Source organism: Rhea pennata, chromosome 6 (assembly GCF_028389875.1).
Source record: "Rhea pennata isolate bPtePen1 chromosome 6, bPtePen1.pri, whole genome shotgun sequence".
Taxonomy (NCBI): Eukaryota; Metazoa; Chordata; class Aves; order Rheiformes; family Rheidae; genus Rhea; species Rhea pennata.
The window spans coordinates 6,040,350-6,066,273 of record NC_084668.1 but is presented as its reverse complement, the minus strand read 5'-3'; the positions used below and the strand labels follow the sequence as shown (position 1 = coordinate 6,066,273).

The following is a 25,924-nucleotide window of genomic DNA, read 5'->3' as shown; positions in this document are numbered from 1 at the left end:
TTTCATGGTTACCTGGGCATTTTAGTTCATCTGTGTAATCTCCACAGTCATTAGATCCATCACATATCCATTCCGGCAGTATACAAAGCGAAGTCGAATTACAGCTAATAAATCCTGTAGATTTTATTCCAAGTTTATAGAAATAAGCACAATTTGTGTTATCTGGAAAGAGAGAGTAAATTACTGCATCACATCTAATACCCATTGAAAGACTGAGTTTCGTTTTCAGATTTAGCTTTAGCTTGCACAGACCATGCAGCTGTTGGTACCCAACAAGTAATGACTACAAATTAACAGATATATAACATAGAGTAATCAAAGAACAGATGTTAACATGAAACACAGACAAACGAGAACTTACCACAGTTCTTTTCATCTGAAGCATCTGCACAATCAATGACCTGGTTGCACTGCGCTGATTTTCCAATGCAAATCCCATCTGCGCAATGGAATTCTGTTGAAGTACATGTTGAATCTGTAATACATGGTTATAGAAGATAAAAATTTATATACTAAATGGAGGGCTCAGATACATATTATATGTATTATGTTTAAAGATTCTACTTTTTAAGATTCAGAATGCATAGTCTATTTCATAGCTAGAACTTCAGTAGGAATATGAGGCCTAATAAACTTGAAAGCATAAGGTTCTGATTTTAAAATTTCTTATTTCAAATGAATCTTGAGTCTGAAAGTCTCTTTCTTGTTAATTCAACTCTATATGAAATAATCGCCATGTGAGGAGGACAGAAGCACCATCTGTGAATGTCTCAGCTCGCTTTCATGTAAAAGCTTGCTGGGGTTCTTCCTTGTATGCTTTTTCTCTACTCAAATTCTGGCATATGATTAAAAATCATGTATTTTTGCCAGAAGAAACAGATGCCAGTTATTATAGCTTCACAGGTTTTGGCTATATATTGTGGTATTATTTCTTCTCTAAACTTTCTTAATTGCAATTAAGAATTTTTATTGTCTGCTAGCTGTTTCTTATTCATCATCTAAAGGAAAGATGCAAATATTCATGTTTTAAGATATAAAAAGACAATTTGGTAAGTTTTGCAAAGCACACAGACATTGCAGCGCATCTGAGAAGCAAAGAAACAGAACACAGGCTACTTCAGAAAAGGAACAGTGCAGCACATGCAGAGAAGAAATCTTACAACTGTCATCCTTTTTATGGCAAAGATGCTGCCAAGAAGCCCTTCCTTCTAGAGGACTATAGCTGTAAATCAAAATCCAGCTTAATATCAATCCCAATATACGATCTCTTAACTATACCAGCGTACACTTACGCTCGTTTCTGAACCACAACCAAGAAAATCTCAACTCTGATAACTCTGATAAAATTACATGCATGTTCTAGCTATGTCTATATAAATGTATATACTAAGTACTTGTAGAGTAATACTCTAAAACCACCTTGGAAGCAACTGTCATTTACCTTTACAGTTAAATTCATCAGAGTTGTCGCCACAGTCATTTGCACCATCACATACTTTGCTACTTGAAACACAACGGCGATTAAAACACGGTTTGAAACCCTTCCGACAGCCTCTATTTTCTGGAAAATTAAGTATAAGTACATAATTGCATTTGGACATTTGATATATAATAAAAACAGCCTTGCATTCAAAAATAAACACTCCAGGAAAATCTTTTAAATGAAAATGCATTTTAAATCACAGAAAAAGTTATGAAATTGATAATGATCAATTGATCAATTGATATTGCCCAGCAAAAGAACATGGACTGACAAGTTGATAAAAAATCATAAAATAAAGCATGATGAGAAAGAACAAAAGAATGATGGAGAAAAAATGAAAAAGCCTAATTTCCCATTTATTACTATTTTGGGATGTTGAAAAATAGATTTTTAAATGCATTTGTTTTGGAGCATTTTTGTCATGTATGTCTTAATGTTTGTATACAGCATAAACAGTTCTCATCACATAGAATTGGAAAATAATCAAATTTGCCCCCCAAATTCAGATACATATACTTCATCAATTACATGAAAGTAAAATAATAAAAATTATTTGCAGCAGATCTGCCAGATCTAGAAGACATCTGTCTATAGGATACATATGCCTCAATTTCTGAATATGAGCATTACAAGTATTCTGCTAAAGTAGGTAGAATATACACTATTGAAGAATGTATTAATTTTGCATATGTTTGAATATTCATAAAGTATTTACTAAAGTACTTGTACATTGTACAAGTCATGCCACAACAATAAATAAATACAGAAGTAATAGTTGTTGGATTAGTAGTAAGGAGAAGGTCTTGGCAATGTCCAGCATCCTGCAGAAGATAGTATTTTACTAGATTCAGACAGCAGCAAATTGTCTGTGACCTAGTGTATGACAGAATCACACCTCTTCCTGCTATTTTTTCCATTGTGTAGCTGAGTGTTCAGTATGGTTGATTTAAATCAGGCAAAATGTACACAGTCATACTGGAAATTAATATAATACCCTCAATAAAATTAGATGGCAAATCCATCCAAACACAAATCCCTAGATCTTTCATTTGTGTTTTTTCACTACTGTAGAAGAAAGCATAAAATAGTTTTAATAGCTCAGTAAACCTCAGACTCATAGATAACTTCTCTGGAATTACAAGCAACAGTATTTTGAGATCACTCCCAAGCTACAACTTTCCTTCTAATTTGTTCCCAGATGATTTTCTCTGTATTCCTTCAACCTACTCTCCTTTCCTAACAAAATACAAGAAACTATATAAAAATTTTAATCTTCCGCCTATAAATTGCCAACTAAATCAGCGAGTAGAATTAATAGTAGAGCCAAAGATATTTAGTAAAAAAAAGAAAAAAAAAAGAAGAAAAGAAAAAAAACAAACTTATTTCTATTCTCTATTGTTCCCACTTTGTTCTCCTTAGTATTTTGTCCAGTTTGATTTTCTCTCTCTAGGAATCTGCCTGTTTTAGCCTTTCTTTTTTTTTAAAAAAAATCATTTCCCTGCATGATTTAGCAATATAAATAAATAAATATAAATAAATAAAACATAGCAACAACACACTTAGAAAGGAAAACTCAGAAAGAATTCATGGATATAAGTCATTGACTGCTCGGTAATCTGAAGCTGTCACTTGTAATTCAAGGTGGGTTTTTCCCCTGGTTACCAGCAGTGTAACCAGGGGAAATCTGTGTATTCCAGATTCTTGTTCCTTTGTTTGGCCTTTTTTTTTCTCTTCATATTCAAAGAAAACAACTTCCTTTGTTATCTGAATGACAGTGATCTGCTAGAATGTTACTACTTTTATATGAGCCCATCAAGGCAATTAGAACCCAGAAGTTGAAAGCTAATGGGACACTAATTGAAGAAGAAGAAAAATGACAGTAGTATCAATTGCAAAATATACTTGGATGGCTGCAGGGTTTTGTGTGTGCATATGTTCAGGTTTTTTTTTCGTTGTTGTTATTGGGGAGGGTTTTTTTTTGTTTATTTTAAACTATTCCATATCCATATCCAATGTCAATCTTGGTTAGTGAAATGCTGGAGGTGAACAGTGAACTCTGGGAGTTACAGCAGATATTTTCATAAAACTACAGAGAAGGCAGGTATAAACATAATGGGCAATTTTGAAAACACGTGGAATTGCTTACAGAGGAACCAGAAGTGATATCAAGGATGTGATATGCTGAACAAAGTAAAGACATAGATAGGAGTTACAAGTACCTAGGCATCAAGGAGATTTCACTTAACATGCAGGATACAAAGATTCAGTAAAATGACTCAGTGATTTAGGAAAAGTAGTTGATCAACCATGCTTTGGACACTGAAACAGGCGAACTTAGACTTCAGATGAACACAAAAAGAAAAAAATGGAAGTGATAGCCATTCATTAGTTGTTTTTTAGAGCAAAAAGTAAGGGCAGGATAAAAACACTTGAGATAAATATGAAAGTAAAATGTAGACAGTCCAAGGTCTAACATTTTGCAAGATATAGACTGACGGAAAGAATAATATTCTAAACTTCAACAGAAAATTGTGTGGAAAGATTTCAGTAACACAGTTATTCTTGTGTTTTATAATACTTCTTTTTTGGTGCTTTCTATCCACAATTAGAGAAAATCTTACTAAATATGGAAAGAATAAATCTATATTCCTATGTTAAAGCTGAAAATAGCCAATTTCTCATCTTTTAATAAACAACTAGCTTATTTATGTTTTAGAGAAAGGCATGTTACATATTACAGGCATTTGGGATGCCTGTAATTAAATATAACCCAGTTAATATTTATGAGATTTGCAAGGAAGTGCCTTCAGTGTAAACAATTCTAGCCATATAACGTCAGAATTTTTAATGTGCGAGTGTGCATTTCTTTCTGTTGTGCATCTGGTGAGCAGTTGATATGCCTAAGTAGTCACAGAGAAATGAATATAAGCACCAAATCATATAAACAAATATAGAACATGAAGATGAATTATTGGAACTACTTACCACAGTAGAAAAGTTTCTCATCAGACTTGTCCTTACAATGAGCAATGCCATCACAAGTCAGCTGATAATCAATGCATTCACCATTTCCACATTCAAACTCAGAAAAAATATTGCAAGTAGAATTTTTAGCTAAAAATAAAACATATTAACACATAATTTTTAATAGTTTTTACACTCAGAGAAAATGAGAAAAAAATTGCCATGTTAGGATGAATTCCAAACCAAGATAAGATGGATTCTATAAAAAAATATGTACGTACCCAAATATCAATGAATGTGTGTGAACGTTTAGAAAAGCAAGTTAAAGGCAGTGATTCTGATGAGATTTTTAATCATTCTGTAACTAGTTATTTTCACTTAATTGTTCCCCACCCACATGCTTCTACATAAGCCCCAGGTTGTATGTAATCAATTCTTAATAGATGTTCTAATAATTGTTCTCTTCAATATAGCACATCCAAGAAAAAGAAGCAAACTCTTTATCATTACCCAGCAGTTAATTCAAACTTTGTTTTGTGGTACTCTGCATCTGCCCAGTGTGTACACAAGAATTTTCACTGTGATCAATGTACTACATTCAGTGCTGAAGCTATGATCTAACACTCAACGAAGAAACCTGTTGTTTGTACTTTATTTTTATTCTCAGAAATTAATTGACAATTAACTAATTGGAATTTGGTGTGTTCCCTCTTTATCAAGTGGTCTACCTATTTATGAGAAAAAGATGTACTTAATCTATTTACTTCTGCTTTCTTTTGCATATTGATTTTTATTAGTTTAGTTCGCAATTAAGAAGGTATCACAGTATTTACACAGAATGATTTCGTGTGAGCTTTATTATAGCATATTGCTTTATATGTATAGTTCTAAATGTCATAACAAACTTAAAAGAAAGGAGAAATATATAGCACATCTCAAGAGGAAGAATGGGGAAATGAAACCCGGTAATTATATTTGTCTTTTCATTTCCATTATCATTACTGCAGCATGAATTCAGGAAGAATAGATGTCCACAATACGCAGAATTTAAGCAAATAGAGTTTTAAACCATTTTTAAACTAGATTCAATATGAAGAAAAACACAAAAGTTCTGAAAATATGGATTCTGGGTAAGATAAGAGCTGATCCTAAAGACAATACAGAGTCCATTAACCATAAATCATACTAATCATTATCCCAGAATTTGTTTTTTTTCCTCTTTTTCCTGATTTCATTTTTAAGCATCGTGAGTAGGGTCTTAGGAAAAGTCATTCTTGATTAGATTTTTAGTTCAGTAGACAGTAATCTTCAGAGAAAGCTGGCAAAAAAAGATCAAAATCAATTTACAGTATGATCTATGCTCAATTAAAGCCTAACTACAAACTTCTGCAGAACCCAAACTTCCAAAAAAGGGCATCTTAATGCCTTTCAAAACTGCTTATTTGATCAGAAACACGTAGTCTGTGTAGTCTTATTATCCATTTAATCACCCAGTCCCTCACTCAGTTTTACTGAATCTTTGTCTCAAAAATCTTGATTGGCAAAAATGCAATAGGCTAATTGCACTTTGAAAGGACAGGTAAGTCACAGAATCACAGAATGGGTATGGTTGGAAGGAACCTCTGGAGATCATCTAGTCCAACCTCCCTGCTCAAGCAGGGTCACCTAGAGTACTTTAGACAGGGTTGCATCCAGGTGGCTTGAATATCTCCAGAGAAGGAAACTCCACAACCTCTCTGGGCAAGTCCTTACTAGTTTGCAATTGCTATCAATTTATTGAGCATCTCCTTCAACTGTGTTACGAAGAAAAAGAAATTTCTGTTTTTCAGCTAAATTATGAAGTGTCCTCTTGTTTCTGTCCTTCCTCTGATAGTCAAACCCAATGTTTAAAGTCTGTCTTCCTATAAACATATTTTCACCATTATTCTTGTCACCATTTCCTGGAAATCTTCTACAAAATGATTTACAAAACGATTTACCTTTTACATCATAGTCTAGAAGAGGATTTAACATTGGTTATATAATAGCAATACAGTGTTTGAGAGTCTGAACCTATCATCATTAAAGCTAAAATGCTGTTTGTTTTTCCTGTGATTTAAAAATCTTGCATGAAATGGCACACACAAACGATATGCCAATAAAGAGTTTTAATGTAACGTAATGTTCTAAATTAAATTATTGAACCTATAAAATTTATCTGTTTAACCTCTTTCACTTTCACTGTTGATCACTGCCTTGACTAGGCAGAAAAAAAAACAGATATAAGTGGTTTAATTATGATTCAGCTTTAGCAACTCATTTGGCACAGTCAATGAGTATCGTAGTAGTAGCTACATCGTAACCACTACTATGATAGTAGTATCTTACTATCATTAATAGTAATTACTATTCCACCTCTCACACCTTTTTATTTTATTTTTTTCTTCTTATGTCTTTGGGGTGCCATCAGCACATTTTTCAGTCACTAGCAAACAGTTCAGTACTTTTATTACATTTTACATGAAAGTGAAATGAGGATCAGAGAAATATTTGTCTTCTTACTGCTCCTTAGGAATTTCAATCCCTCTCTATATTTTCTCCAAATCTAACTTATTTGGGGAAATCAAAATGTTTATGATGCACATATCTTAACTAGGCATTGAGAAACTTTTAACCTGACACAATTTGATCCTATCATCTTTACCAAACAAAGAGGTTTCTGACCTGCCGTGAGGAAGTTAAAAAAAAAAAAAAAAAAAAGCAGGTTTTTGCCTGTCTAGTGATGAAGGAAAACTTCCTTGATAGATTCAGAGAAGGTGCAAGCAATTAATGCCATGTCCCTAGCAATTCATGAGCTTTATCATAAGCTTTATCTCATGGGTGAAGGGATGGGAGAACGCTAGTTGTGCAAGTGATGGGCCTGACCCAGGAGCCCAAGAATAGATAGGTAGGCTATGAAACTTGTACGAAATTTTCCAGTTTCAAGAGGTCTCCTGAATGATCAAAGTCCCAAACAAATCCCACAAGCCCAGAATGTGAGAGGACAAGGTATGGTGATTCTGTAAGTCCAGCTACTGGTGCTAAGATTCAAGCTGCAGGAGGCAGAACAGTTTCCTTCTAGAAAGGAAAACATTTTTTTGTAAAGTAGTAAAGTCTTAGTTAACATCTTTGAACCATTAGCAAATCATTTACCTCTCCATACAACCTCAACTGATCATTGGATTTTATTACAAAAACTAAAAATCTGCTACTCTGCAACAGTATTACAGTTTTAATTAAAATCTTTATTACTGAAAATCGTCTGTACAATACACTATCTCAATTATACAGCTAACCAAAGCAGTTCTTCAATAAAAGCTGTACATGTATTACAGGATAAGAGTTTTAATCTTCATACTTCCATAGGTGTAATGACAAATTGAAGTCTTTCTGTGCAGTTTCAATGACTTTATAAAGCATTATGTAAAAACCTATATTATTACTTTAAAGCATTATTACTAAAATGTATGCGTGAGCCAAAGGTGAAGATGGAAGGAGAACTATGAAGTTTGTGAAGGCACAGAACAGAGTCATATGAATTTATATATATGTATGGGACAAACTGATAGCTGTAACATATTTATACCGATTATCTGAATAATTATGGTTTCATTTAATAGCAAGATTCTAGGAAATTAAACAAGAGGCAAAATTATGGATGCAAAACAAACAGGGCAGAATTTCTTTTTAGGACTAAAAACATAAGATGTAATAACCAAGTAATTAGCTGTGATGAAGCTAATTATAGGCTCCTGACAAAGGCGTATAGCTGAGCTGCCAAGACTATGAGCCTGAAATATAAAGGAGCATTACAGTGCACTTCTAAGGTTGCTTTAAGTCAACTTAAAATCTTAAAATCATGACTTCCCTTAAAGGTGTAATTATACTCTTTCCCTCCTCAGTCTTGTGCTCTCACTAGTAAAGAGCTGGCTCTAGTGATCCTGCAGTGTCAGGCTGAATGACGTAAGCTCCCTGATCCAACTAAAACTAGGTCTAAAACAAACAAAAAAAAAATCCTGATTTCTATTCAAGTCAATGAGATAAATTGACATTCAGTTACACAAGTCTACTGCTGATTCAAACAAGATGGTGGGAGGAAGAACAGGATTTTCCTTTTTATCAGGATCACACTGTCTTCAATTGATCTTTAAACAGTATTATTTCCTGTCTACAATAGAGTTTTACTGATACGAAAATATTATGGACTCAGATGTACCAGCAAAACCAAATTTCACTCTAGCATGCAAAACTTTCAGTGGTATGACCAAAATAAGCTGTAATACACAGTACAGAAATGTCAGCAAAGGATAAATCTCTTCATATCCCAGAACAACACAGTTCTGCATATATACACAGAGTAGCATTTTAAAAGTGACTCCCTACTAATAGAAGAGAAACTGTTAATTAGGCTGTTCAAGAGAAACAGAGCAACACAGAATAGTTCGAAGCAGGTAGACTGCCCAAGCTCCTAGAAACTCACAGTAAACCTTCAGTTTCAGGACATTCATATAGACAGTTTAAATATGTTTTTTTCTTGAATACTATAACGTCTGTATACTGTTAAGGTTAAGTACTTTGATACTGTTAAGGTTAAGTACTTTGACTGAAGTAACCAGGTGGGGCATAGCCTGAAAGTGAAGTAGCTGAATAGTATTGCTTGGATAGACAGATGTGAAAGTGGAAAACTTCACGTAACTGTGAGAGATTGCACCTGACACACATAAATCATAGAACTGGTAAGGTTGGAAGGGATCTCTGGAGATCATCTAGTCCAACCCCCAAACGAGTGGCCTCATACAGAGATCGAACCCGCGACCTTGGCATTATTAGCACCACACTCTAACCAACTTAGCTAAACCTAACCCCTAAGAAACCAGCAGAACTTGGGAAGGAGCCTCGAACTCTGACAAAGGAGCTATGCAACGACATTAACACAGACATAAGGAACAGCATGTTTTCCCCCACCTTTCTTTCCTTTTTGGATCGAGTCACCTACATTTCCTGAGTGGAGAAGCTTAAAGTCATGTTCCATGTTATTAACGTGGCTCATCCCCTGGAGAAATATCCCAAGCTTCCCAGTTAATTCACTTCAGGTAAGGCAGAGCATTAGTAATGTGATAGCTATGTAATAACTGATTTTCTACAAATTATTAGAAAAGCTGCATCAGTACAGTGTGTGTACATGACACATCCTTCGAAATTACAGATAATTCCGTGTTCATAGACATCAATTCTGCATAGGGACAATATGATCTAAAGAAACTACTATGGATTACCATATATTCTGAGCCATTTCTGAATTGGGAAAAAATGGCTATTTCATATTTTCTTTATCATATTTTAAGTCATACTGGATCAGAGAAAGAAGAAAAAGACATAGGAGAAACAGAACTTGAAACACTGTAAACAGAACATTCTCCAACAAAAATGGTGTCCAGGGACTTTCCCAGCTTAAATTAATTACTAAAACACTAATTCAGTATGATTAAATATGGCAGCTAATAAGTTGAAAATATTTTATATGTCTTAGGACAAGAAGTGAAAGCATTTGTTATCAACTATAAACAATATTACATATTGGAAACAGAAGTAGAATACAGCTACCCAAACTGCAATTTAAGAATAGTATAAATATTAATACTTTTTAATCTACAAAAGGCCCTACAATACACAAAACGAGAAGTCTGACATGTTCTGAATCATCAGCATCACTTATTACTGCATATGGAAGGAATCAAACTAGTAGTTCAGGGCCAACTGTCTTCAGATGTGATACCCAACAGCATCATATCATAGAAATGCATTGTGTCAGACAGTATTACTTACTCACACATCTGTTATCATCTATCAGTATTCTGTCCCCTCTACATGAACAGTTCACTCGTCCATCAGGAGTCAGAAGACATAAATCATGACAACCTCCGTTCATTTGTGCACAAGGAGATAATTCACCTGAAAAATTAACAGTAAAAGATGGACTCTGTTATATTAGATTTCAATGATCAATTTCTGTGAGAGATCAAAGATCACCATATCTCAGATTTATGGGCAACTAATTTCAGTTTTGTAAGACAGATAAAAATGTCCACATACCTCAGACGCTGGTATATTACAAACAAACAAATGGAGGTACTGCTATCATAGTCATTAAAAAAAACACACCCCATGCAAAAATTATAAATACTCAAAAAGAAATAATTTAACTACCATTAATGAGCAGAATGCTCATTACAGAAAATGGTCATTCAATAATATTTAATTACTTGGGAAGAGGCTATACCTCATCTTTTGCTGACAGTTTCTCTCTATATATAAAAAAAGAATGGTTATGAAACACAGTAAATTTTAACTTTGTTGAAATTAAGCAAAATTCTTGAAATGAATGGAATTTGCAAAACAGTGTATCTTCATTCATAACTTACAACTGTTAGTATCATTGGCAACTGCAATAATGCCCATTGGCTGATGTGGGATATCAGAACGAAGGACTTTTGTATCTCCTCCTGTATATTTACTGGAACGCAGAATAGCTCTTCTCACCCAATCTGACCAAAAGATGTAATCATCATATACAGCCAGGCTGAGAAAGGTGCCTGGTCCAGATTTGACAATTACCTACAATACATAAGTACAGAAGGGAAATATGAAGAGGAGTGTTGTTTCTGAATAAGAAATCGTAGAAGTGCAAACATAGACTCACTTCATTTCATAGTTTTAGACAAAACACTTATTCTCCTGTACTTAAAGCAACTGGAAAAAAAGACAACATCACTTACTTAAAATAATTCAAAAGAATGCTATGAAGGTTAATTTACTTATTTACACTTCAAAATTTCTGAACTTAAATGCAAGTGCCCATGTATTGCTCTAAACATTTATATTGTAAGTTAAAAAACACAATTTACATAAATGTGAGTGTAAAAATATCACCTCAGCATATCAACTGCTTAATAGCCCAAACAAAATGGGGAAAAAGAAATACCATAGCCTGGCTGAAAAATCTAAAACTTCGAACTCTTTATGAATCATCACGAGAAGCACGTTTCAAAACTGGAGTGTTCACCACTATTATATTAAAAGTCTCAACCCAAGACAATATGCATTTGTTAAGTGCTTTAGGATTACAGAATGATAACAAAAAAATCTAACCCATTATATTACTGTTAGATATCAGAGTTTAAAACCTAGAAAGAAAATATGAATTGCATTTCAATATATAGCAGTTTTGAATGACACTGAACAAGTGAAAATTGTAGAAAAACAGTGAATTTAATCTCAGACTAAGTTACAGCTTTTCTAAAGTATGTTTATTTTTTCTATATATTTAAAAATTAACGTATATAGTTCCTGATCAGAAGAACATAATGTATTTTTTAATTAGGCCTCTAGTCTAAAATTTTGGCTGAACAGTGAAATTATTGGAAAAGGGTCATAATTTCTGCACTATAATTTTTGAAAGGTAATGAAAATAAATAATATTTTGATTGTATATTCATTGCATTGCATTCTTCCATGTTTCTCTGAGACAATTAGTAATTTAGATGTACATATGAACTGGGAACAGCTCTTCTGACCAAGGCTGTCATGAAAAAATGCATCTATGTACAAAGCTGCTGCTTAACACAGGTAAATTGGGATAAAACCAGAAAAGGGGTATCTTTCTTTTAAAAGCTCAGAGATAGCATTTTTTGCTTTTATAATCATCAATGTTCAATTTCTCTCTCTATCTAGGCCTCCCTCTATGCTAAATGGTCAGAGCCTCCAAATCAGAGCAGCTTTGTGACACCTTTGTGAATGGCCTTGAACTGACTCCATGCCAAACTACACCCAAGAACTGCATGGAAAGAGTGCTAATTACAGCGGGCCAAGTTCAGACCCAAAGGCATTTTGAAAGGTTACTATTCCAGTACACATGAGCATTCCTGGGCATATAGGTATAGATCTCATATAGATATAGTGTCAAAATTATTTATATTAATCAGATAATTATATCACAATCTAATCCATAGATTAATATTTTAATCCAAATCCATATATTAGTATTTTAAACTATGTATTCAACTATTTGTAAGAAGTGACCAGCAAATACAAAGATTTTTCCTATGAATTCTTCACAAAGATAACTTTTTTTTTGTAACCAACCTTCATTCACAATTAAAAGTATTAAAAGATAAAATAGAAATGTTTTAATAGCAAAAAGAAATTTGAAACCCAAGATGCAGCTTTTAACTTAATAAAGAAGTTTATGATAAAATACAGTTTGGACAATGCAATGTCCCTTTGTTATAAAATACCATGTTACACTACAGTAACTCCACAATGTAACACAGCATACTGACCTGGGCCACATGTATTTATGCATGTAAAAATCCTACTCTTAAGGAGAGAAATGTAAACATTTTGCCAGGGATGATCATTAGGACTCCTTCCTGAACTTGGAAATAATACTTTCATTTGGAAAGTAGCTTCCTGATAATCAAAATTAATACATGACAGTCCTCTTACTCTTCTGCATTTCTGCATGTTCACTGTAAGACATATTTCATAATACGCTCTTAAAAGCATACGCTATTCACATCCAAACACATTTCAGAAAAGAAGCGTAATCTCTATTATGTCTTTATAGAACTGGCTACACCATTTGATACCATCAATCACATATCTTTCTGAAAGATCAGTAGCAAATCTGGCCATACTGATTTTCCAGTCCTGTATTTGCCCTTCACAATGGTGTGAAAACTGTCTTAGTTTAATGGATTTTTTTTCCACCAACGATGGCAAAGAAAGCCCTACTCTGGTTAGTGTTCTAGGTTACATCATCACATTATCAGCATTTTTCTTAAACTGTAACAAAAGAATGTACATGCATTACAGAACTGATCACCCTTATTCACCTTTGAAAGATTTGAGATCTAAATAAAGGGTCACAAAACTCAATATCCACGAGCGCTATTCAATGATGATCGTAGAATTTTAAAATTTCAAGGTCTCCTCTACTATGTCACAGTTTTATGCTAGGACCTTGGTCTCATTTCTACCATCTACCAGAAAAGAGTTTGTATTTCCACCAGCTTTAGGCCAGCCTTACAATTCTTTCATCATTCTAGTTAATAGAAGGCATCTGAAAAGGACTGACAAATTTCTTTATCTTCATAGCAATCTTGGATGATTAGAATTAACTGATAATGAAAGACTTTTCTTCTCTAAAAGTCATTTGACCTTTGGTCAGTCAAATCATGTTTAAGAGGATTCAATGTTAACCAAACTTGATGTACATCAGGTCTATTCTAAGTTTTTCTGTTATCTATGTTTCTAAATCTCATATTCAGTCAAACTGATGCTGATTTTCTCAGCAGTATCTACAGCTACCACTGGACAGAGACAGATCCCATCTGGGATGGCCTGGGAGAGCTAGTCAGCATGAAAGGGTCTGCTCATTTTTTCTTTATAGATTGCTTGTCTGCAACAAAAATAATGATGGAAACCAATACTTTGTAAATTTATTCCTCTTAGTTATTGATAGTAATTTGATATGATTTGTATCAAGACATAAGACGGCTGCTGCAGCCCTTCAGGAAAGGGCATACCAAAATACAGAAAGGAAAGACAACAGGGAACTGGTGATCACTATTCAAGTAGAAAAAAAAAAATCATATTTTCCAATTGTAAATTTACACATTGCTCACTATTGTTAGATTGTTCGATTTCCACCTGGATAAATACACAGGTAAAAATACTAATCACTACATCTGATTGGAGGAAAAAATCATTAATAGTTCCGATTAACACATTTATAAATGAAAAGAGACTAGATGATGAAGTGACAATTTCTGCTGTCTAAACTGGATTATTTGTAATAATGAAGATAAGGACCAATTGTAAATATCTGCAGAAGTATGTCACTGTACAGATCAGAGAGTGAGTTGTAAATGAAATTCAGTGGACAAGAAGGTAAAATGAGGTACATAGGCATAACATCACCGAGGTCACTGAAGCGACAGTTCTCTGAAAATCTCAACTCTGCTCACAGACAGCTGAGCAGGAATCTATAAAACCATGAGCAGCACGGAGAAGAACTGGGAATGCTTTTCTTTTCTTTGTCTCTTCTAATCAAAGAAAAACAGCAGGAGACATTAAAAATGAAGAAAAAAAGGTACTTCAGAAACATTCAGTGGAAGTCATTGCTATAGGACAACGTTAATGACAAAAGTTGCCTTGTTCCTACGCTCCTCCTGAGGCACCCGCTTTAGACTGACTTGCTATGACTGGTCTTATGTACTGAGTTTGTGCAAACCAAGGCTGCAAAAGTTTTCCAACTTGAATACAATTTTGTAGGATCCAAATCTTCACTAATTTCAAATCCCTCCAACAGATATGCAGATATCAGAGCTTTTCAACAGTTTTTAGCTTCATATCCTGAGGAAATGAAGCATATTCACATTGTGTGTTCACCCATCATTTCCTTCTCTAATAACCTTTGCAGTTGTTAGTCAATTAGAAAACAAAACAAATGAGCGGTAAAGACTCCAAGTTAATCAACTTACTGCATGCTTTATCTGAACTGGTGGCTAGGTAGAAGCAAATGACCTCAGCACTCCCCCAGAGGGGAATAAAGGCAAAACTGTCTTTACTTATCCCATCTGGAAGCACAGGTTGTTTATCACCACAAGCGTGATGGCAGTTTATAGCAACCACCCAACTGCAGCGCACGCTGCCTGTTGTTCGCTTAAGGGAGTGTTGGCTGCACCGCAAAGGTGGAACAAGGGTGCGCTGGGGGGAGGAGGGACAAAGGACACAACTTCACAAGGAAGGAAGGAAGCATCGCTATTTCACAGAATATCGTTCATGGAATAGCTTTTTTAATATGTGCAAAACAATACTGGGAAAAAAGAACAGGAAGGGATTAACATCAACTACCAAGTTAGTCAAGCATAACACAGACTACAGCGTAACAGGGATTTGATTTGTGAACTCCACATTCATTCGCTCCCAGAAACCGTTGCAGTACTTTAGGCTTTTACTACAAAAGACAAAAAATAACAAAAAGCACATTTTGCAATAGGAAGAAAGCTGGAAAAAATCATAGTTATCAACAATGATTTAGGTCACGGAAGGGAGAGAAATGTGGCACTGAATGAATGTGCATAGGTAGTTGAAAAACGCAATGAATTGCCGTGCTGCATTAGAAATCTGAACAGTTTTTCTGAAATATAAATAAATATAAAATAAAAGCAGTCATATAGAGATCCCTGTCTTGATGTATTTTATCATATGTCTAAAATGATAAAATTCTACAACTTCATGTGGAATGCAAAATCTTAAACCATTCAGGGAATCCGAACAAAAGACATCCCTACCACTGCTGCCTGCTCCAGCAAAAGCTGGTAACAAGCCATTTTACACTATATGTTTCAATGTTAAATGATACAGGCATCCAGCTGAAGCAAGTATTTTGAGCCCTAAATAATAACAGATCAAAATTTCTCTCTGCTTCCTCTAATGAGATAAGGGGATGGAGGCGGGGGGGCCTGTCATAGCTGGGAATGTAATTTTAAGTATGATCATTTCTTTATCTTCCAGTTCTCTAAACAACATTTGTTATAACATGTATCTGTTCTAGATCTGAGATGTCTGTTCTGTTCTACATCTGAGATATCTGTAACTTGTATAGGTAGGCATGAATTCTTCACAGAATACTGTAATCATTTTATATAAATCTCCTTATTAGATTATCTTTAGGTATTAGATTCAAAACAACTCTTAACATAGTAAAACTTAAGTTTTATAGAAAGAGAGGGTTTTTTTTAATGAATGCCTACAGTTAATGGATCAGATTATAGTATTAGCTCCTTTTAAGCATTTTAATTTTTAACTCTAATGAATGACTTACAATATAGCTCTTTGGAAATGCTTAATAAATGGGCACAGCAATCCAATAAAGCTTTTAAAAGTTTTTAAGTGCTCTTTACTCTTCTAGAGATACCCAAATCTACTTACAGGTCTATAACAGAATGACAAAAGCTAGTATAGTATAGAAAACTGTATTTAAAACGTTTAAAACTAGTATCAACTTAAAGTCAGTTGCCTAATAAAATCATTAAACAACTGCAGGAGAAGGCTTCACTTGGCTGAAAGGCTGAAAAATCACACACACAAATTACCTAAAAAGAAGGATGTAAGCTGATTTTCCTGAAGGAAGAGAAACTAGAAGATAGCTAAAGAGTTTCCCCTTTCTTGTCAATCACTACTATACCCTACTGAAAAACATGATATTGCTTAAGTTATTAAATAATAATATTAAGCATCTTTCCAAATGGAAACTATGAGGGAACATATGACCTAAATATATATCACTACAAGTTCATCTGGTCATAACTTATGAGAGTGCCTGCTTTTTCGTTCATGTTAAAAAAAAATAAAAAATCAAAATTACTTTCTCTTTCAAGGATTAAATTAATGTTTTATTTCCCCATTCTAGAAATGAACATGTTTATGACACTGAAAAGCAAACTGCAAGGCTAAACTTTCATTGTTCCAACTACTACTTAGTGTCGCAGCTCAGATGACTGATGTATTAAGCACCTGAGTTTAACACGCCTTTAACTTTCAGCATTTAAACCAGTTTCAATGATAAATTACCCATTCACCAATTTTGTTAACATCAGTGCGTGTAAATGGTATTTTTTGTGATTATGAAAAAAAAGCTGTAGCTCCAATTAAAATTTTTAAACCATATTCACTATCAACCTTTGTATCATTCTTAATTTTTGATTTAATATGTTCTGTGTCAGTTTATAGATAAATGTATCAAGGATAATGCATTCTGAGGTAGTTTCTTTTTCCATGTTCATTACTGAAGCCTCAGAGTACTACTGGCTACCTAGCTTTTATAGTGACCTGAATAATTTAAACTATCTTTTAAAATACTAGTGTAATGCTTCTTTTTCTAGTGTTCTGGAATCTTGCCAGTATTTTAAATATTGCAGTAAGTCAAGATTAGTGATTTTAGGGTCCTTACAGCTTCTTCGAAAATTCCTGAGTTAAAGCTAACCAGTTATGTTGATTTTACAATGTTCGTTTTAGCAATTTTTGGTTAACATCTTCCCAAGGTACCATCCAAATGGAACTTATTTTATCGCTGTAAATTATGACTCTGTTAACCAGCTTCTTTGTAACTACATCAATATTAATTAAACAATACCATTTTGCTACATCATAAGTTACAATGACAATCCTTATCTAATGTTTAACTTAGGGCAATATTTTTGTAATTTTGTGGGTGTTATAAATAGTATTTTTCTCCATAATCTTATGAGTCATTTCTTTTGTTTTCCTTAACTGTTTTATGAGTTAATTTCTATCAGCCTACTGACACTGGACATGAAGATATTTCAGTGAATAGACCCAAACTAACAGTGCTGGATCTCTATCAACCAGTTACCTAGGTCACATGGATTAGAGCATTTTATTGCCATTGGTTATGCAATTCCTGTCATTAAACTCAATCTTAGTGTTACTTTACAGAACTACTTAAGGAAAGCAACTCACCAGCATCAATGTTGTCAGTTCCCTAGCACTTCAAATAACTAATCCTACAGGCTCTAAAATGAGAGAAAAAGAGCAAAGGATTGTGGAAAAAAAAAAAAAAAAAAAAAAAAAAAGATAACTGTCATTTATTTTTTGAAAAGAAAGACCTTGCATAGGATAACAAGAAATATTTAATTACTAAAGTGATCTTGCTGGCTCAGAAAAAATCCTGCATATCTTCTTAGTAGCAAAATGTATTCTTTCAAACTTAAAAGAACACCCTTGCAACCAAAACTAGCATTAAAATATCAGCTGCATACAAAACCCAGTAAACCCTAACATTCTTTTAAAAAAAAAAAAAAAAAAAAAAAAAAAAAAAAAAAAAACAATTCAATGCTTCTAAATTATTTTCTGATCCTTTTATTACATTATTATGGTGAGTAGAATAAAGAAAGAAGCTGCTACCTGAAAGAAAATTCACTAAGTTACATTAGCATTTCAATTCTACTACATAGCTTTCATCTTTGTTAACCTAAATGAAACTAGAAAGCAATGAAGCAGCGAGAGTGAGGAAAAAGGTAATCTGTTGTAACCATTCTTCACTGGTTGATTGCAGCATCTGCTGAAACATCCTATAAAATCTCAGATCACTGGAATTTGGGGTTAATCATTTGAATTATCATAATTTTGCAGAAACCAGAGATCTTGTCAAGCTGGACTGCATGCTAATAAAGAACAACTGCCCTGGAAATATTTCACCAGATCAATAACACAATTTCTTGCTTGCATTCTGGTTTGATATAAGAATACATCAACAAGGTGATGAGCAACTCTGCTGAAGCACTAATACTGAGGCTGGTCAATACAGATAAAGAGCATCTGTTTATTTAAATGAAGAAGTCTGGTTTTGTTTGTTTGTTTGTTTTTGTTTTTTGTTTTTTTTCCCTATAAATGACAATCCCTGTCTAAACAATGTGAAAAAAGTGCTTTCAGAATTCAGGTCAACCCCAATTCTCTTTTTTGCATCTTTATGCAAACTATCTTGAATTATCTTCTGCTTAAACTTTTGTTTTCATTGTTATAGATTTTATGCTCCTGATTATTCTCCTATTCTTCACAGGGACATAACAATTAAAATGTCAGTGGAAGGAAATCTTTGCTGCAAAATTTTGAGGAAATTTCTTTTGTCTTGAGGTTTCTTATGATATAACTGGTATCTGACACCTGTCACAGATAGTGAATTTGATCAACTGTCCTGTCATGTGTATGGGTTTCTATTCGAACATGCTATTGACATAGCTCTTGAAGATCTGGACTTTGAGTATTTGGACATGTGGCACAATCAAGACTGAAATTTCTTTGCAGTGTGGCACTACTCTTGGAATCTTGGCCTGGAGATTTTGAAAGTCATTTTCTGAAGGTACAGCTATATTTTTTCATGGCATCTATCTATCTCCCGTATTTTAGATTTCTCTATTTACTGACATGGAAAACATCATACATACAAAAGAAAAAATATGGCATGCATCCTAGCGTGATAGCAGCACTACTCTTAATTGTGTGTGGAAGTTGCTATATCCCGAAAAAAATGTCCATAGAAGTATTTCTGGAAAGCTAGAAGTTTCCTCTGCAGAAGGTTTTTGAACTTGGAACCTATTTTCTCACTCACAAACAGAACGGTGCAACTGATATGTTGCATGTCTCTGTACAGGTTACCTGTTCTGCTACTCTGCAGAGCTGACTTAAGCAGATCGCCCTTAAAGGCAATAGGCTGAGAGCCAGTTCACTGTTCTCTGAAATCTAAGCCCCTTGCTCTAACAAAGTTCTGGGCTGATATCCTACTAGACTGTAGTTGAAAGGACTTTACAAAAGCAGTTTTTCATGCTCAGAGATATTTAAGGTGGGAAGAGGCAAAAAGAATAATGCAAAGCAAAAGCATCTGTGAAGATACATGCTCAGAAAAAACTTTTTCACATCGAGAAGATGGTAACCTAAAAATCTAAATCCTCTGCATGACACTTTGTTCATTCATGCCCTCCTTCTAACTTCTTTTCATGACAGCCCTATGCCACAGGCTACAGAGGATTCTGTTCTCTGGATGAATTTTGGAGCTATTGGTCAAACCTACCACAGAGCAATCGCTGCTCATCACGTGTTGCAAGATCCTAAACATCTGTCTAGTAGAAAGTTCATACCAGGTGACAACTCAGATCAGTGTTTTCGTCTACTTAGTTAGTTGAGCCTCCTGAAAAACTGATACCATCACAGGACAGCCAATAGTAGTACAGCTTCGTATAGCTCTTACCCACCTGAGCTCCTCAAAAAACTTTTAGGGGACATGCGGCATTGAGCTTACTACTTACAGGACCTTTTTTGTTACTGTAATAGGGAAGGGGATTTAAAAGGATAGAAAGTCAAATCAAGAGACAATATACTAAAAAAGCTGGAAAAGCAGTTCAGGTATTTTTCATGTAAGAAATTGGAAAGAGGAGCTAAAAGCAGAAATGATATTTTTATCTCACAAAGATACACATTTTGAAAATACAGTGGTTGGGAAAAATCATATGACTAGTTTGGTTTGCTAATACAAACTGAAAGCTAAACACCTGATAAAAAAGGTGAGATTTTAGGAATGGTTTCTGCAACAAAGTTGGATCATCTCCCCTTTCATTACTGGGATATGTATGAGGTGTGTTTTATGCATGGAAGAATATAAGTGTTTCCACACAGCCTATTATTATGCTGTAACTTAACTAACAGCATATTCAAAATCTTAATTAAAATGGAATCAAGAAAGCAAAATAAAACACTATAGCAAAATGGAAAAGAAACAGATCTATATCAGACCAAGGTGTACTTTAGGAAGTGGAAATGCAGACAAAGTGAAGTGAATAGGAAAAAAGCGTTAATTGTGACAGAAAAAAAAGAAAGAAAACAGTTTTAAAAAGATCTCTGCAGAAGAAAAACAAACGAATCTCTAACCTGGAAAAAAAGTATTTCTAAGAAAGCAGTTAAGGAAAGTATAGAAAATAAAGAAATGATTTTAAAAATCTTCTACCATGGAAGAGCTAAAGAAGGTATTTGTAATAAAGTTACAGCCAAATAGAATTAGCACAAGTTCCTACCTATGAAAGAAATAATGCATATGTCTTTTAAATAGATTTTTGTTTTGTTTTGTTTTTTTTCCAAATCAGTCGATGAGCTTTACTTTACAGGGCAGTTTGTCATTTACATGAAAGTTACAACAATGCAGACAAATATATCTCATGATAGAATAACTCCAAAAAACTCTATAATGTACGGTCAGTCTTCAGGAACGATAATAAAGTAGAAGATAAAGAAGAGGAAGATATAATTTATCAGGATTTTCAAACTGTGATCAAAGTCCTACAAAGGAAACACTTAAGAAAGTTGATTAACATGAGAGAAACAGGTAATTTCTTACACCTAAAATACAACATAAGTGTAGGAATAAATCTTGTATTTTAAGATGACAACACGTCCCAGAAGATACTCTGGTGTGGTAGAGAGTAAACCAAGAAAATCTGCAGATGTATAATTTATTCAAACTAGTCTGATATAAGAACATATAAGACTGAAGGTATTTTAGGAAAACTAGTAATTTTTCCTAAAAGAAACATATACACAAATGCTAGCTGTTAAGCAAAGAAATAATTTGAACTATTTATAACCTTTAATAAATTGATTGGGAGCTCCAAGATTATTGCCTACAACTCAGTTAAAACCTTTGATTACTTATTTTTAGTAATATAAAAGATAGAATAAATAATAATTCTGCAAGTACTATTTAGTCATTATATGGTTCAATATAGATTAATATTACATTTACATATGGCATACCATGTTCTGTTACATTATCTGACAAAACATACAACAGTAATTGAAGGAGATCCAGAGATAAATAATAAGGATTATTTTTGAAAGTATGAGCGAAATTTAAATTGAGTACATATTTAGTTTAACACATAGAATCAGAATACAGCTGAAGCACAAAAAACAACAAATAACAGAAACGATGGAAAGGTAATTCCTTTTTAATTCCTAAACGGTAATTCCTTTTTAATTTCCTAAATGACACCCCTTTTCCTCACCCAAATCAAGCCACCTTTTGTATGTTATTCTCAGACATGCAGGTAGATTCTATCAAAATAAATTCACTAAGCCAAAAAAAAAAAAAAAAAAAAAAAAGATTTAATCCATTTTAATCCATTTTCACAGCAAACACAGTTGGAGGCTGTGTACATTAGAATCCACACAGCTTCGGATTGTCCATTTTTTGATGCAGCTACTGTTCTGATACTTTAGTAAGCTGAGGCTAATGTATACAAACGAAAACAAAAAGGGAAAGGAACTGATATAAAACTATAGGCCTAGTCATGCTTATTTTAATTCTGTCCTGCTGTTACAAGCTTGGCTCTCTCTTCCTTCAGTTAAGGAAACTCTGTCCAAATAAAGTACATGAAATAAAAATGTCATTTTCATTTAAGATGCAAAAATATTTCAAAGCTCTTATACAACGTAAGATGTAATTATTTTTTCACTAATGGATATAAAAAAAAGAGTTTATGCACTAAATGTTGTCTTTAGAGCCTGAAATTGAAAATATAAGCCAGAATATGCCCTTCAAACAAATACAATTGAACACACAGGTTTAAAATGAACATTCACCTGATTTTTGCTTTACTTACATATCTCTGTGATCCATCATATTCGCACCTCTCAATTTTTCCCAAGCTGCCATCTGAAAAGTAGAGTTTCTCTGCCCTATGATCAATGGTAAGTCCATTTGGTGTGAGAATATCTGTACTAATGATAACCTGTGCATTCTTGCCTGAGAGGGTAGACCTCATGATGCTTGGGAGCTGCTCATTCCAGTTAGTCCAAAACATTAAGCTGTATTGAAATCAAAATAACAAATAATAAAAACCGTAAGATACATTTTATAGTTTAATTCTCTTTATGAAATAAGTATCATAAAAAATATATGCCTTCATAGATAATTATGAATGGAATCTGCAAGTAATTGTGAAAATCACTAGAGAATAAGAAAATGTGATAGACAGTAATCTATAAATTACAGTAGGTTCCTGGTTCATTAACTTGTATACAAGTATATATTTCTTTCTCTTCACAGGTCTATTTAATTCTGATCATCATGTCTTTATACTAACACACGTTTACAGATAGATATATAATCTATTTAACAATATACATTTAATTCAGATAACATGTATATTAATAATTTCTAACAGTGAGTTTCATTTTTATCTCTTCCCATATTAGAACTCTCATACAGACCATAGGGCTGGTTTGCAAAATACTGACAATGAGGAATCAAGTGGTTTTAATATGTTTTATAGGAGGCACAATGCTGCAGTGTTAAACAATAGGGGACAAACTTACGGAATAAACTCTGGCTATGATTTATACATTGAGAAGTACCAGTACATAAAAAGCACATAAAAAAGAAAATTTTGACTATTCACTCATTACAACCTCCACCAGTGTTAAATCTGCTTATTTAAGATACCTAGATAAATCATATTTTACAATGCAGCATAAGCTCCTAATTTGCATAAATCATACAGGAACTCACACATGGAAATAACTTCCACAACTATCTAAGGAATAAAGAAAGTTCAGCTATCTTCAACTAAAAATAGAACATAAGTCAGAACTGTAGCCCAGCCTTCCCTAAACGGCGACAGTATTAAGCTCCCCTCCACCGCCCCCCCCCAAAAAAAAGAAAAAAAGAAAAAGACAACAGGTTTCCTTTCTTCCAGAAATAACAAAGAATATTAAAGTAACTCAAATTTGTAAGGCATTGACCAGCAAAAGGATCATGAAGAAACAGAAGCACTAGCACTAGCATAGAAGCACTTTCCAATAAACCCAGATTTCTTTGGAGTGGCAGGAGGTGAACTAGGCTAGGCTTCTTTCAGGGTGTTGCCCACAAGTATCTTAAACCTACACCTTTTATATAGTTCTTATATCATACTGATTTTATTTGTGATAAATGTATAGACCTATCAATTTGCCAGACAAGAAACTAAAAATCTCCTTTTTAAAGTCCTAAACTCATTTTGTTTTTACTTAAGCAACCAAAATAACACGTATGACAGAGGAAATCAGTAAAGTGATCACAATTACTTATCCTTGCTGCTGATAGTTTGTGTTAGCTATTTTTCCTCCTTGGAAACAGCTTTAATTTTTAAATGTACCATAAAAATATAATTAAAACTTGATCTGAAACATATAAACATATAAAATGAAGCATCTTAATTCTGAAAATTAAAAGCTTAAGACTAAATTCCATTTCCTAAAAAATCTACTTAACTTTCAAAGAGTTAATTATATTAGCTGTCTCTGAAATAAAGAATTGTTGCTGTGTCCCTGACATTAGAAAAAAATCAAGAACAAACATACAGTACATACTTTTGGCATTCATCTAGAGCCAACACGTGTGGATGATCATCTTCTGACATTGTTATTACTGCTTCCCTGTTGAAAGCGCCTCGACGCTGCTGGTCGACCGTGTGCCTCGTGATGGAGGATGTGGTAGAGCTGGTCCAATAAAGAGTGTCCCAAGCTCTATGATAAGCAAGTCCCTCCACAGAACCAACATCTGAAAAACATCGTTAGAGAGAGAAATGAATGCCTTTTTGCAAGGGATTTTTTTTTCATGAAGCTGATCTTGCAGGATCATATAATACAGCTATTTCCAAAACCAAAGTTTAATTATTTTTTCCACACACAAGTTTTTTTTCAGGGAAAAACCTCAGAGGGCAAGATCGCTATTAATATTCCTGTAGTGTATTTGTCAACTCTTAGGCTCATTAAAAAAAAATAATTCCACTAGAGTGTGCCCAGATAACACATTAGAAATAATAAGCTCTTCTTCAAAAAGGAAGTAATTTAATCACAATTTTAGACTTCATGTAAGCCAAGGCTTGGGTTTATTTTTACTAATTACTTGTATCATTTAACATTATCTTTGGATATATTTTCTAAACACAGATACACAGTACATTACTAGGGATCAAAGTTGGCCTCTTATTATTTACTGAATAGGCCTTTTTTAAAAAAAATTTTTTTGAAAAAAACCTAACTCTAAAGATTGTACTAGCAGTACATCATTTAGTAAGCTACAATACTTGCTCTTTCAAGCCACATGAAAAATGTAAGTTAGAAACAAATGATATTAATGGACAGCTAAAGCATATTTTTAATGTCCAGAAAAGATAAATTGTAGATTACTGATTCCAATATATAAAAGTGACAGACTGTGAGAAACAAAAGCAATTATTTCCTACCATTGTTTTTTGAATTACTACAGAAATGTATGTTGATTACTTCACTTTTTGTTAGAAACAAACAATTTCAGACCAGAAGGTCCATACAGCTAATTAAAGAACTACAGATGGCAAAATCTAGAAATATAAAAAGGACTGCAGTATGCTGATTATTATTATTTACATTTGGCTTGCTGAAGACGTAACTTTTAGCTTGCAATATACATGTACATATACAGAAAACAAAGTTCCAAAATAGTCTGATCTCACTGAAAGTGCTTACACTAAATCAGAACCTTGAAACAAATTACTATTTATAAATTTTTTAATATTTCTCCTTCCAAAGCATTTGAAGATCTTCTGACTATATTTTCGTGATGTATCTGCAGAGAAGTCACAGTGACACCATTAGGAAAGAATAAATTAAGGGATTCTCCTTCAAGAGGTGAATGGACATAAAAAGTGTTTTCCTACTTTACTGAGGGAAGTTCAGGAAGAAAGATATATTCAGCTCACTTACAAGTAACTCAAGAAAGCAAATGAACATAACTCTAGCAAAGGTATTGAAGACAACTTGAAAATTACCAAAAGTACTTCTGATCATTGCAATATGTTGCAT

General features: G+C 33.6%; 1 protein-coding gene across 1 annotated transcript in view; it reads right to left on the bottom strand.

Moving 5' to 3' along the window:
• LRP1B (LDL receptor related protein 1B) overlaps positions 1-25,924 on the bottom strand; it is a 339,912-nt gene that overhangs the window by 129,972 nt on the left and 184,016 nt on the right. The window contains exons 39-46 of the mRNA XM_062578228.1: positions 24,449-24,638; positions 22,702-22,906; positions 10,888-11,080; positions 10,292-10,417; positions 4,469-4,597; positions 1,442-1,561; positions 362-475; positions 13-162 (exon numbers count right to left, since the gene is read on the bottom strand). Coding sequence (XP_062434212.1) covers positions 13-162; positions 362-475; positions 1,442-1,561; positions 4,469-4,597; positions 10,292-10,417; positions 10,888-11,080; positions 22,702-22,906; positions 24,449-24,638 — 1,227 coding nt within the window. The remainder of the gene's footprint in view (positions 1-12; positions 163-361; positions 476-1,441; positions 1,562-4,468; positions 4,598-10,291; positions 10,418-10,887; positions 11,081-22,701; positions 22,907-24,448; positions 24,639-25,924) is intronic.